Here is a 13,782-nt window from a genome sequence, read left to right as displayed (position 1 = left end):
ATGAATAGTTATCAATTCTTCTAGTGTGTATCAAAGTAAGGCAGCAATTACTGCTTTCAGTTATCTCTTCATTTACACTTATTTTTCAGTTTTAGGGAAATCCTTTGTAACATTGTGTCCAGTGTGACACTTGGATCGTCTTTGCAGGTGCAAAGATGCTAAAAATTTAAGTGAGTTATGGGGCTTACCTGATTTTAAAGACTTGGAGCTCTGAAGCAGAATTTTTGATATAAACTACATTATACAATTATTAATTTTATACATAAATGATTGTGAAGTTACCTAACATGCAATAAATCATACAAAATGGAGAATATTTGCCTTAATAGATTTTGATTTAATCTCATTATATAAAATATTTTACATAACCCCAGAAATTTCATAAATACATAAGCATATATTTTTTGTAATTTTTAAATTTTGCAACATTTTTGTAAGACTACAAAAAGTAAAACAGTCACATTGCGCTTTACAGAAATCTAGTTAGCTTAAAAGCCTTCCAAAACAGAAAAATATGTATACCAGTTACATACTTTCAGCATACCCATTCTTCTACCAGTAAATGTGTCTTATATTTATATAAAGTGGAATGCTGTCTTTTCTATTAAAGTAAAAGAATTTATACAAAAATTATGTACCAGAGTAATTTAAAAGATATAGCAAAACAAGAAATGGCTCAATGATTAACATATACTTATTTAAATGTTTTTTAGCTCCCTTGATTACTTACTTTACCCAGTAATTCTCCCAGTGTGACATCTTCATGATTGAGAACCCATTTCTTATCCTATAGAAAGAAATGTAAAGAAGAATTTTCAGCCTGTGCAAATATGTATGGTTTTCTATAAGATACATTTCACTGGTAGAACCATTGTATTCAGACTGCTCAATCAAAAACATGCCAGGAACTTTTAAAGCTAAACTGTTATAAAACACTTTAGAAGATTTGCTATACAATAAAATATTGAAATATACCACATAGCAAATATCTATCAGAAGATTAAGCCTACAAGAAGACAGTATGTATGCAGATAGAATACTGCAAATTTTCATACAAGCCTTGGAAATGATACTTAGCACCTGTTTTTAACAGGTCAAAATCAGATAAGATACCTGAGTCAAAATCAGATAAGAAAACTTCATTTTAGTATATGAAATATAACATGAAATGTAACATGAAATGGTAGATTAAAAAAACCCAACATTTTTCTTCTCAATGCACATGAAGAAGAACAGATTTTTCTATGTATTAAGAAGACACATATCTGTGTCTCTTTTGTGGTAGTTTGAAATATTACAGGCAACTACTTGAAAAGACAACGTAACAAATGCCAGCAGGGATATCTTTCTCTAGATAAGGTTGCTCAAAGCCCCATCCAGCTTGATCTTGAACACCTCCAAGGATGGGGCATCCGCCCCTTCTCTGGGTAATCTGTTCCAGGGTCTTACCACTCTCACAATAAATAATTTGTTCCTTGTACCTAACCTGAATCTACCCTCTATCAGTTTAAAATAATTGCCCTTTGTCCTGTCAGAAGAGGCCCTAGCAAAAAGACTGTCTTTCTTGTAAGTCAACTTTAAATACTAAAAAGCTGCCTGAATGTCTCCCCAGAGCCTTTCCTTCTCCAAGCTGAACAATTCCAACTATGTCAGCCTCTCTTCGTAGCAGAGGTGTTCCACTCTTCTGATAACTTTTTGTGCCCCTCCTCCGGACACATTCTAATGGTCCTATCTTTCTTGTATGTGGATCTCAGAGAACATAACAACTGAAGTCTGCTGTCAACTTCTAAGGAAGGTGGAGACTTGTACTGACTGATGGCTCCCTCTTTTTGCAAGGAGGAAATTATTCATCAGATAAGCCAGAGATGTTCTGGGCAACTGAAAGAATTAAACAAGTACAGAAGATTTAAGCTGCACTTGCTGGGAAGGTGGCTACTCACTTGTATCCTCCATATTTTTTGACTGACATGAATTCAGCAGAGAAAAAAAAAAAGTATGTGTGTGGGGTGTCATTGGTATGGTGACTTCTGTGGGGTTTTTTTCTTCTTACATATAATGTCACAAAATCACACAGACCACTGCTCCTGTAAGCTGTGCTCAGTGTCCACATTCTAGAGACTTTCTGAATGCCTCTGTTCACCCATACTTCCAGCAGGCGACTCCTGTCAGCCCCATCACATGAATTTCTGTGCAGCGCCACCATGCTGTGATGGGATCCATACTCTGCCACTCCTACTCCTCTTGTGAGAAATACCCTACCAACACAGACTCACAGAACAGTTTGGGTTGAAAGGGATCTTCAGCATCAAATGACCTTTCTCCTATAGGCAAGATTCTTGATTAAAACTACTGCCTCACTGATCAGATCATAAGTAATGTATTTCCTTGATCTCCTCTTGATTTTACTAAAAATCATGCATTCTATTCATTGAAGATTTTCTAGATTTATTTTTTTTTTGCTGATTGGATGCCTCAGCCAGAAGCTGTTACACTACAAACAGCAAGTGTCATCAAAGTGCACACTTTAGCAGTAAAATGCAAGTTTAAGAAAACAATTTGCAAGTAAAGCTCTAAAGAAAAAAAAAAAAAAAAATCACAAAAATTATTACTTGGAGGTATTAGAATAATGGGTTTTAACATTGAGATACAAATGTAAAAGCAAAAAAGTTATACAATTAAAATGTAGTGGATTTTTTACTGCTTAATTCCAATGATACAGTACTTCAGTGAATAACTTTTTGAAAATATTAAAAACATGGCATTTCAAAGGCTTGTTTATGGAGAAAAAAAATCTGACGCATAGCCCTTCAGAAGACTAATCAAAGCAAATGGCAACATAAACTGGAACCAAGCAATCTGTGGAAGGATTCGTTATCACTGTATCAGCACACTAATCATTACTTGTACTTTTTATGAAAACTTTCAGTCATTTTCTATACCAGTATAACCCATTCATTACGTTATCATGGTTCTGCCAGAGCTTTCACAATCAAAGGATTGTTCAAAGTTTGATCATCTTTGTAACTGAAGCTCTCATTGTTGGTTTAGAAAAAAATCTTTAATGATCAGCATATGCAAATTATGCAGCCCTGCTATTATCAGTTTCACAAGGTATCAGCAGGTTAATATTCACCTCAGTGGTACATAAATGGAGAGTTTGCTTTTTATGAGATCTTTTTATGAATAGAAATCGTGAATTAATTTTGTAGGTATATAAACTATATCTTAAATTCAGAAGACTTATCATATGTCTCACTCCTGTGGCTACACGGCCGAGCCAGCAGACTGAAAAGGAGGCAGGTGCTGCTTCAATGATCGTTTCTGCTCCCAGATGGAATCTCTTCAGAACTGTTCTTTCACTACTCATCAGGCACCACCTGCACAGGCCTCAAAAGCAGACAGCTCCAGAAAATGATGCAACCCTTAGCATGTTGTAGTCTTTTTGACTGCACCTCTCATCATTTGTTTAGTCTTTTAACTTATACATTTATAACGGAACCTGACACTAGCAGTATTTGCCAGATGAAATTAGCAGAAGGTATATACTTTGACACAATTAACAGAACAGAAACTGTAACCCAGAACTTTTCCTTTCCTTTCCTCTTTCCCCTCTCTTTTCCTTTCCCTTCCCCTCCTTTCCTTTCCCTTCCCCTCCTTTCCTTTCCCTTCCCCTCCTTTCCTTTCCTTTCCCTTCCCCTCCTTTCCTTTCCTTTCCCTTCCCCTCCTTTCCTTTCCTTTCCCTTCCCCTCCTTTCCTTTCCTTTCCCTTCCCCTCCTTTCCTTTCCTTTCCCTTCCCCTCCTTTCCTTTCCTTTCCCTTCCCCTCCTTTCCTTTCCTTTCCCTTCCCCTCCTTTCCTTTCCTTTCCCTTCCCCTCCTTTCCTTTCCTTTCCCTTCCCCTCCTTTCCTTTCCTTTCCCTTCCCCTCCTTTCCTTTCCTTTCCCTTCCCCTCCTTTCCCTTCCCCTCCTTTCCTTTCCTTTCCTTTCCTTTCCTTTCCTTTCCTTTCCTTTCCTTTCCTTTCCTTTCCTTTCCTTTCCTTTCCTTTCCTTTCCCCTCCTTTCCTTTCCTTTCCTTTCCTTTCCCCTCCTTTCCTTTCCTTTCCTTTCCTTTCCTTTCCTTTCCTTTCCTTTCCTTTCCTTTCCTTTCCTTTCCTTTCCTTTCCTTTCCTTTCCTTTCCTTTCCTTTCCCTCACCCATAAGCTTTTGTGTCATGCTTCCCCCTCCCGGTTTCTCTCTCTCAGATTTAGTGAAAGCCTTAAAGACTATGAATACAGTATTTACTTCTTTTTTTCCCACTGGGAAGTATCAAAACACAATTCTCCTTCCCCTGCATCTTACATACCCTTGCCTGAGTGTTAACATTGAGCCTCTGGATAAAAAGATGGCAGCTTTCATACTGCACTGTATTTTTCTATTTGCAAAGTAAACTGGTTCACTTGAGATACCTTCACCTGAGATACTCAGGTGCTGCAGCACATAGGAATTACACACTGTAACTCCTACGCAGACAGAAGTGCCTAAGCCCTAGCACTAGCTAAGCCTGAATTTTCTCCTAAGACTGTAATTTTCTCCTAAGGTACATAATTCCTCATGCTGTGAAAAGAGAGGATGGAAACCTAACACAGAGTTTTGTATTCTGTGATGGTAAGGAAGCACTTCCAATTACGGTCCCTAAGTCCATTTCTGAATTCAACTCTGAAGCTGCAGTTAGTACCTCTCTCCCATAGCACTAATAAAGTTAAAGAAAGCATTTCAAGTGAAATATTAAGTTAAAAAGGCAGCATGCATTGCAGTTTTATCTGGTATCTTCAGGCACCTGTGGAGTACTACAACCCCAAACTGTACCAAAGCAGTTTCTTAAAACAGATAGTAAGAAAGAATCTAAGAGAAAAGGTGTTGTCACCTACATCATACCAGTGTATAATTCTGGCTCTTGTCCAAAACCAAACTCATCCATCAAGAAACAAACCTGATTTTCTAACCTGCAGTGTGTTGAATATCCCTTTAAATACTGCTTCAAAACAAAGTGTCACTGGTTCAAATTTATCTTTAATTAATAAACAGTATTGCAGGGTGAACACTAACAAAGAAAGGATTCTTTCTACAAGTATGTTGTCTCATTAATTGTGTTCAAATTGCACTGAGTTGAATAGGTCATCATTCAATATTTTTGATAGCTGCCAGTAATTAAATAAATCCTTTAAGGACACAAAGGAATGGAGGCATACTAGCATATCATTAAAAAAAGTCAGAAATAAAGTCATGACTCTTTTCCTGTCTGATCATAAATTTCATGATCTTCTGGAAGTGCTTAATTCTGATTGGGAATAAAAAGTAAATATTTCTCCAACTGTTAAATGCTATTACTCTACAGACTAATCAGATACTGAAAGCTAAAAATGTGAGAGAAAAATGTAAAATAAAAAATAATCTTCAGTGGAGGTATAGACAAACAGACACTGTAATGCCCATCAATTCAAGTCACAGAAATTTTCTTTTCAATTGAGCTGCTTCTACGTCCAATAGAGCAAATCCACCACGTTTCCATATCTAATCATAAACTAATCTGAATGAGAGAGGACAGAACTCCAAAGACTATTAATGCACTACTATTCCTCCCAGAAGGAACCTGCTTAGCCACCTTCTTGTAAGATCACTATAAATCTCTCTTTAACTCATGCTCATTCGGAGTTTTCCGAATGAGCCACAAAATATAAAAGCGCTTTAGACAAATCCAGTTACAGAATTTAGTGCTTGAGGATGCTTGGTTTTTATGTTAATAATAGATCTTATTTCCAAATGGGATTGAGAAATACAGGACTTTACCTCATTCTATTTTATTTATGTCCTATGGTTTTCCCCATGAGGGGAAAGTGAATTATATGACTGCCAAACTTCTTAGCCAAGCACTGTAACCAGCGTGGCTCAGCTCAGATACAGCTCCAGTGCCTCTTGAGAGATAACTATCAGACATGAGCAATTTGGCAAAAGCAGGGTTTTGAGATTCTCTATGGAAGTATATCATGGAAATTACAAGATACCTAAACAATAGGAAGGAACTGCCTCAAGGTGGACTTTCACCTTCCTCTTGACAGGGAAGTAAAGATGAGCAGGAACCCTACTGAGACCACTCTAGGCAGAAATATTCTTTCTTTCCTGGCTGGGAAAGGCATCACTGTCTTTTGAAGCCACATCCTCGCACCTATTTTGTTTAATGGTGTTACTTCTCCTTGCTTATTCATCCTCCTGATTTCCTGAGCAGCAGAGCAACAGTGCGTTGTGAGGGCTGGCTGCTCCCTGGAGCCATGGGGGACCCCTGAGGCTCACCCACACCACTGTCACCAGCAAGTGAGCAGGGCAGGCTGGGTGGACAGCCCCAGGTTCAGATCAGCCACGTCCTTGGTGATAAAGCAGGTCTGGGGCCAAGCCAGGAGGTCAGCCTGTGAGTTGGGCTCAGGGTGAAGACCAGTGAGGGGAACCGGAGTCTGACAGCCCATGACTGGTGGGCACGTTCACAGCAACAAGGCAGTGTCAGGCTCAGTCTGGAAGCGATCTGGGCATCAGGGGCCAGGGCCTGATGAATGGGGTGCATGACCAGGCACAGGGCTGCGAGGCAGCAGGAGCTGGGGCTCAGGTGAGCAGCAGAGCCTCAGCCAAAAGTGGCTCCCACAGGACAGGGTCTGGCTCTGCCTCAGACCTTCACCCAGCTGAGGGTGGAAGGAGCAATCCTCAGCTGCATTATCTTGTTGGTGCTAAGCCCCATCCAGGACAGGGAATGCTCTCAAGATCCTTACTGTTTGGAGTCCTATCTCCGCATCTTCACTTTGAAGATACTGCTAGATCTGTTGGTAAAATCATAAGAAACAAGGTGTCAACTAGGCAATCCACACAGTGGAGAACTTGCTCAGCCTTGACACTGCTACCTTTCCCCAAAGCTCAGGTACCAGCTGACTGTCATCATACTGAGGGTATTTAACATGTAATTAAAGAAATAAACCTCCAACTGTGAAAGAAATACTTCAAAAATAATCAGATATTTCTCTTTTTACTTGTAAAATAAAGTTCTCTGAATATAAGATGCTAGTTATTAAGCCTCATGGTTCCCTGGACTACGGTGAGTTTCAAGACCTGAGCAGTCAGTAGGGAATCAGTCGGTCCTTTCTTCAGTGAAGACGCAGGTATTAAGAGTTGTGTTCAAGGCCACTGAGGCCAAGGTATGAACAGCGGATGGTGGCTGTACAAGACATAACCTCATTTTAATTCTTCTGAGCTATGAGACTAAAACATTATCAGTATTGCCCTGAATTTCTTCCAGGTAAGCTCAAGTCTGAAGTGTAGTTTTCCTCCTGCCTATCTGCTTTCACTAGTAGAAAACACATCAAAGAAATCACAAATTATTATGCCAGGAAGCAGTCTTATAAATTAATTGCAGTAAATTGTAACAGCTTTCAATGAGATGAAAAACATAACCCAGAAGAAATACTTAGTGTTCACATTCCCCTAGCACTATTTTTCTATAATTTTTGGTAACAATTTCAATCATGAAGTACTCTAAAATGGTATTTTTTCAAATTAACAATGAGCATTAACACAATTACATACTAAGCATCTTTAAAACAGACATTTAGGAAATTAGATATGAATTTATCAGCCTCAGCTTAAACATTTGTCTTTAAAATCTTACCATTTTTAATAGGAGAGAGAAAAAGGGATAAAAAGAAAATGCCACCTGTGCTTACATTCAGTTTCAGAGTGTCATCAAACAAAACCAAGATTCTTACCCAGAAGCCAAAGCAAGATTTGTGAAAGAGGAAGAGTGAGCAAATCCTGATAAGGTTCCATCACAATAAGAACTCAATGTTACCATCACTTCATTTACTTATTTCATGCTCTCTGTCACATTATTTATTCCAGCTACTTCAGACCACATTAAAATAATAAAGCTGGATGACATCATGCTAATGAAGGCATTACCTACAGCAAATTCTGCCACCACTTTTAATCTTGACAGTAGGAGCAATAAAAGCAAAAAAGGCTAAAGACCTCTAGAAAGTGGAAACCTTAGCTGACTTGGAGAATCCCAAAATGGCTGAAGCAAAAGGAAAACATATTGCTTTAAAAGAACTGAAAACATAAGACTTCCTAGCCTAAGAATCCACCTGAACACAGCATGGAGAATTTAGCAAAAGCCTAAATATCCCTCCCTTTTCCCTCACCCCAGTCAATTAAACATTAATATTACTCTAAAAAAAAAAAAAAATTAGTGTCAGCCTCTCACAAGTACAGTGCATAAGCATCCATTATGCTCATTTTTCGATGCTGTACACAGAAAAAATGCATTCAGAAAAATATCTGGAAAGCAATATTTGCTCTCCTTCTTCCAAATGACACAGAAAATATCAATACTATGAATTACTGAAGCTAAGAGACATTTTTCTACAAGAAAAACAGAAAGTAAAAGTCAATATTTCATTTTCAGTATTAACGATAATTAAAGACTCTTTAACGGATAAGAAAATAATCATAGATAATTTTTTATCACATTTATATACCACTTAACAGAACTTGATGAACCAGAGGAAAAAAAGAAAGTGAGTAACAGTTGTGTACATGTGGATAAGGCCTAAAAATGTTGAAATGAGAAATTATTTTCTTAGAGAAGTACTATTTTTGACATCACTTATGCCAGTATATCTAATGTGCATATGTTGTGGTTTAAACCCAGTCAGGCAACTCGTTCACTCGCTCTCCCCCTTCTTTCCCTCCCCCTACTCCCGGACGGACAGAGAGGAGAACCGAAAAGAATGCAACTCCCACGGGTTGAGATAAGAACAGTTTAGTAACTAAGGTATAACACAAATCACTGCTGCTACCACCAGTAATAACAATGATAAAGGAAATAACAAGGGAAGAGAATACAACACCTCACCACCAGCTGACCGATAACTCGCCCCCCCCCCCCCAACCCGACCAAGCTCTGACCAATGCCTCCTCCATCCCTGCAGTCCCAGCCCTTCCAGGTAACTCTCAGTTACATCCTGGGCATGACGTGCTGTGGTATGGAATACCTCTTTGGCTAGTTTGGGTCAGGTGTCCTGTCTCTTCTTCCTCCGGGTTTTCCCTCCTCCTTGGCAGACCATGAGGCTCACAAAGCCCTTGGCCAAACCAAAACATCATTGTTATCAGCTCTGTTCCCAGGCCAAAAGTCAAAACACTGCACTGCACCAGCTACCAAGAAGGAGAAAAATGACTGCTACTGCTGAACCCAGGACAGTATATCAATTTCATGAATCATAAGCTATGTGTTTCAAGTCCTTCAGAGTAAGTACAGAAATAAAGGTAGCTAGTGGAAAAGATTTTTTATAAGAACAAGTGAGTTTTACAAAAGTGGATTTAAAAAAAACCCTGTGGACAACTTCTTTAAAACTGTTTCAGAATAAAGATTCATGAGCTGTAAACATTGTTATAGAAGCTGTTCTGCATTATTATCAGCACTGTATTAAGCCACACTGATGAAACTCAATGTGAGCTGTAAAACAGAATAATAAGGCAAATAGGTTTACCTCCTTGGAAAAAAGCACTATTTCATCTGACCTGTTATTGTTCCATAAAAAAACACTGTGTAGTTCAACCTTTCTGCTAAACCAAATTCTAAGTCACCGTAAATCTAGAGGGTAGAACTGAGATTTGCAAAAGCAAATCTGTGTATAAATTGCAGAAGTGACAGATTGACTCCACAGCTTTTCTTTGAGCATTCTTTCTTGAAGATCAATAGACAAAACTCTTCTCAACAGTAGCAGTCAGTATTACCAGGGACATCCTCTCCATTACTTTGTATAACCTATCAGAAAGAAAACTGAAATGTTCATTAACCCTAATGGAAATACTTCTGCATATTAAGACTGACGCAAACCAGCACTATACAAGTCATATGAAAAAAATAAATGGAGCCTATGTGACTGGATTTTATGGATTACTTTCAGCACTTCAGGAAACCTGAGTAGCCAAAAGTACTTTCAGTGCAGCTCAAATCTACTACCAACTGGTCATAAAACTAGCATGATTCTAGAGGAAATACTAGTATTTCCACTAATTTTAGTTAAGACTAACTCAACAACTATAGAGAGGAGAATTCCCATTTCATTTTCCCCCATTAAAAAAAAAAAAAAATTAAAAAAAAAACCAAAATCACACACACATACACAAAACCAACAAAAAATAAACCTACAAAAACCCAAACAAACCATAACTAAAAACTGTGACAGTAAAAACCCTGTCTTAAAAGTTGTTCTCCATCCCTTTGTAAGAAGATTATGACACAATGTAGTGGTATGGGTTCAAGCCCTGGAAAGACCAACCACACAGTCATACATGTCTGCATGGTTATCACTGAGGTATTCACATGATCTGTTTATACATTTATATCTCAAAGGCCATGAGATCAAGTACAGTCATGGAGAAATGATCATAAAATTGATTTGGGACCATATTTCTTCATAGTATAGGTACTGGAAAAACTGTTTGCCAATAGTTACATAAAACTGTGCATAAATTTAAACTTGACTTTATAAAAAAAAAATTATAGCAAAACAAAAATAAAATGTCAGGAATACTGAGACTCCTCGTCTTCCAAGTGAATAACAGAGAATGAAGAGATGATGTTTTCCAGATGATGTTTTCCTATTTGAACTTAATAGAAAATAACTAAGTTCTGATATCATTTAGTATGTAGTAATATACTGCACTACACTTTTACATTTGCTAAAATAGGCCTGCTCTCACAATAACAGGAAAAAGAAAAGTCCTTAAACATTTAAATGAAGTATTGTATTATAGAAGACAAAAATTTGCAAATAGGTACAAAAAGATATTTTCAGTTTGACAGCCCTTTATTTTTAGCTTAAACAGCTTGTACCAAAATACAAGTTATTCATGCATCAAAAATAACGTCTGACATTTTCTCATACGTTCCACAATGAATTTAAGAAATATTTTATGTTCAATAAGGTGCCAAGTTGGTAATCACCAAGACATTAGCCAAAAATGTATATTTACAAAGCCCCATTCTTTAAATTTTAAAATCATGTAATTTGGTAAGCATAGATAAGTGTTAAAAAACCCCACAATTTTGAGAATGGAATATGCTTTAATTTTTTAGGATTATTAGGGAAAATTGACTAGAATATTGGGGTAGGAAACTAACTCTGAAATGTAAATTGTTATGCTTCCTGAAATTCTGTAAACACAGAAGGTGCTTTACACATGCTTGAAACCAGTCTTAAGAAAAAAAATCAAGAACAAATGGCTTACTCGTAGTTAAAATGCAAAGATTTAAGTGGAAAAGAGTTTGCTTATGAATAAAACATCAATTAAGTAGATATTAACTGCAAAACTACTGAAGGAAGCCAAGGGGTCTCTTAAGCTTTCTAAACAGTGATATACTTTAATATTTTCATCCCTTTCATTTCCCTTCTGAAAGACTTTCTGCAATAGCTTACTGATTAAAGAGGGACTTTTTATTTCAAACTTGCAGTGATGCTGGACCTTTCTCTGTGTCTGTATACCTTATTTCTGACTCATAAAATAGAGACAAAAGAGTTGCCGTAACTTCCAAATTTCATGAGAACTTTACCAGTTAAAGAACTCCATTTTATCAAAAAAATTTCTTCATCACAACTTTATGGGCAATGAACTACTACTTTCAATTACTTGGAAATTAAATCCAAATGGAAAAGAAAAAACAAAAGTAGGAGGCTATTTTGTCAGATGCTGAATGCCACTCTTTCAAGATAGTAAAGATTTACTATAGAAATCAGGATGGAGCATTATTTTAAAAAAATATGTTGAATGGAGGAGAGAAGGTTGAAAAGCTCAGTCACAAAATGAGCAAGAATTGAAATATCTTCTGAGAAGTTGCACAGAAACATAATTTAAATAACAATACAAACATCCTCTCCAAATTCTTTTCAGTTAAACAGAGTTCTTGGAATGTATGCATTACCTTAACAACAGGATTCAGCAGAACAACACCTGATTTCTTTGTAATAACTTGCTTTGTTGTGTAATGATGTTCTATGAGCTGAGGAATAGTTGGAAATCCAGTTCCTTCAAAACGATATTGATTCTGTATGGAGGTAAAAGGAAATAATTGTTTCTCTACAAGCAGTATTTTGAACAAGAAACTTCAAAAGCGCATGACCAAGCTTCCCTCACTAGTAACAAAGAAATATTTGCTTTTACAAAACTATGTTTTTTTCCTGATCTACTTAATAGCATTTCTACTGAATTAAACGGAATGATAGTTAAGAAGATGATAAATTAGTAAATGCAAAATTACTGCATCACTCATTTAAGGCAATGTGATAAAACAACAATTTATTTAAATTCATAATTTAAATATTTAGGACAGAGTGAAAAAAAAATGTTCTAAACTACAGAAAAAAAAAACCAACTTCCTAATTACTTGAAGTTCTAAGAATTACAGATAACAAACTAAAAACTAAACATCTGGCAATAAAATAAACAGGAGATGAGTAACACTATCTAACTTGGATCTTACTGCATTTACAATGTTTGATAAAATTAATAAATCCCTAGCACAGAGGACAAGATGCATTGGTCTTTAATAAGCAGTATAGACCAAAAGAGTCTACAGCAGCCAAAAAAAAAAAAGAGCAGGTTATGCACAGAATTTACAGAGAAGTTGGGCAAGACAGAATTCCCTCCCTTGCTTCATAAATTTATTTATTTTTATATATATGTAATTAAACACAATGGAAACAATTAAATCCTTACTAGTTTCTTAGAAGCATGTAACATTTTCTTAGCTATGAATAAATGCTATGACATAATTTTTTCAGGTTTTAAGGAGAAAAATTGAAATTGGCATTGTTTATCTTTGCCCACACTCTTGATGGGGAAAAAAATAGCAAAGAAGTATTTATTTCATTCTCCTGAATGTCTTACTAAGATAACTAACATTTTGATATAGCACAGACTCAAGAAACAACAGCTGCCTTGAATGACAACAGTGAATTTTGGTGCTTAAAGCTGAACGCTAAAGTCATTTATCACACACATAGTTGTATTAACATTAAACTTCAAAATGATAGAGTACAAGTTTGGTCTCCATATGGGGACTACTCAGTGATCCAAGGGGGTGATTTGACTGGTCACAGAGACCTGATTCCACACAGCATACCAATGCTAACAAACAAATCTCTTGCACTAAGCTCTCCTCAAACTTCCCTACCAAAATGCTCATGAATACAATTCCGCTTGTTATGTGATCATAACAATCCCACCATCTAAACACTTTTCAGAGCCTAATAAGCTTTATTCTTTCTACAATTAATGCTCTTTTTTTTTTCCACCACAATAAATGCACAAAATTAATCAAATAGGAGTACATAAGGAGTCCTGCATTTCTTTAAGAAAAAGGCTTTAACTTCTATGATTGTCAAGGAAATCTGACACAACTGCATCCCACAAACAGATGAACATAATGCTCTATTACTAAACTTAAAAGCAGAAAAATTGAGTGACCTGATGATGTTTAGACCATCCAAGCTATGCAATATTAAACAGCACCAGTCTTACATTTCAAATGTCATTCCTAAGAGAAAGTAGTGAAATTATGGAAATAAAGGCAGCTTTTTTTTTGGTGGAAAATTCTAATATAAAATGAGTCATCTTACAGGCAAGCCTCAAAGTAATACTTATTAAGCAAAATACTCTATTTTAACTGACTAGGAAGTCCAATCTACATTTCTATGAAGATCTACT

General features: G+C 36.6%; 1 protein-coding gene across 2 annotated transcripts in view; it reads right to left on the bottom strand.

The window, feature by feature from the left end:
• Window positions 1-13,782, bottom strand: part of FER (FER tyrosine kinase) — a 148,064-nt gene that overhangs the window by 54,367 nt on the left and 79,915 nt on the right. For both annotated transcript variants that reach the window (XM_061478706.1, XM_061478707.1), the window contains exons 13-14: window positions 11,999-12,121; window positions 731-787 (exon numbers count right to left, since the gene is read on the bottom strand). In XM_061478706.1, the coding sequence (XP_061334690.1) occupies window positions 731-787; window positions 11,999-12,121 (180 nt within the window). The remainder of the gene's footprint in view (window positions 1-730; window positions 788-11,998; window positions 12,122-13,782) is intronic.

The sequence above is a fragment of the Pezoporus flaviventris genome, unplaced genomic scaffold (genome assembly GCF_033815535.1).
Source record: "Pezoporus flaviventris isolate CSIRO_AGI_PZ_B2104156 unplaced genomic scaffold, CSIRO_AGI_Pfla_v1 ptg000130l, whole genome shotgun sequence".
Lineage (NCBI taxonomy): Eukaryota > Metazoa > Chordata > Aves > Psittaciformes > Psittacidae > Pezoporus > Pezoporus flaviventris.
Note: the sequence above shows the minus strand (reverse complement) of the source record. Positions and strands in the feature narration are given on the sequence as shown.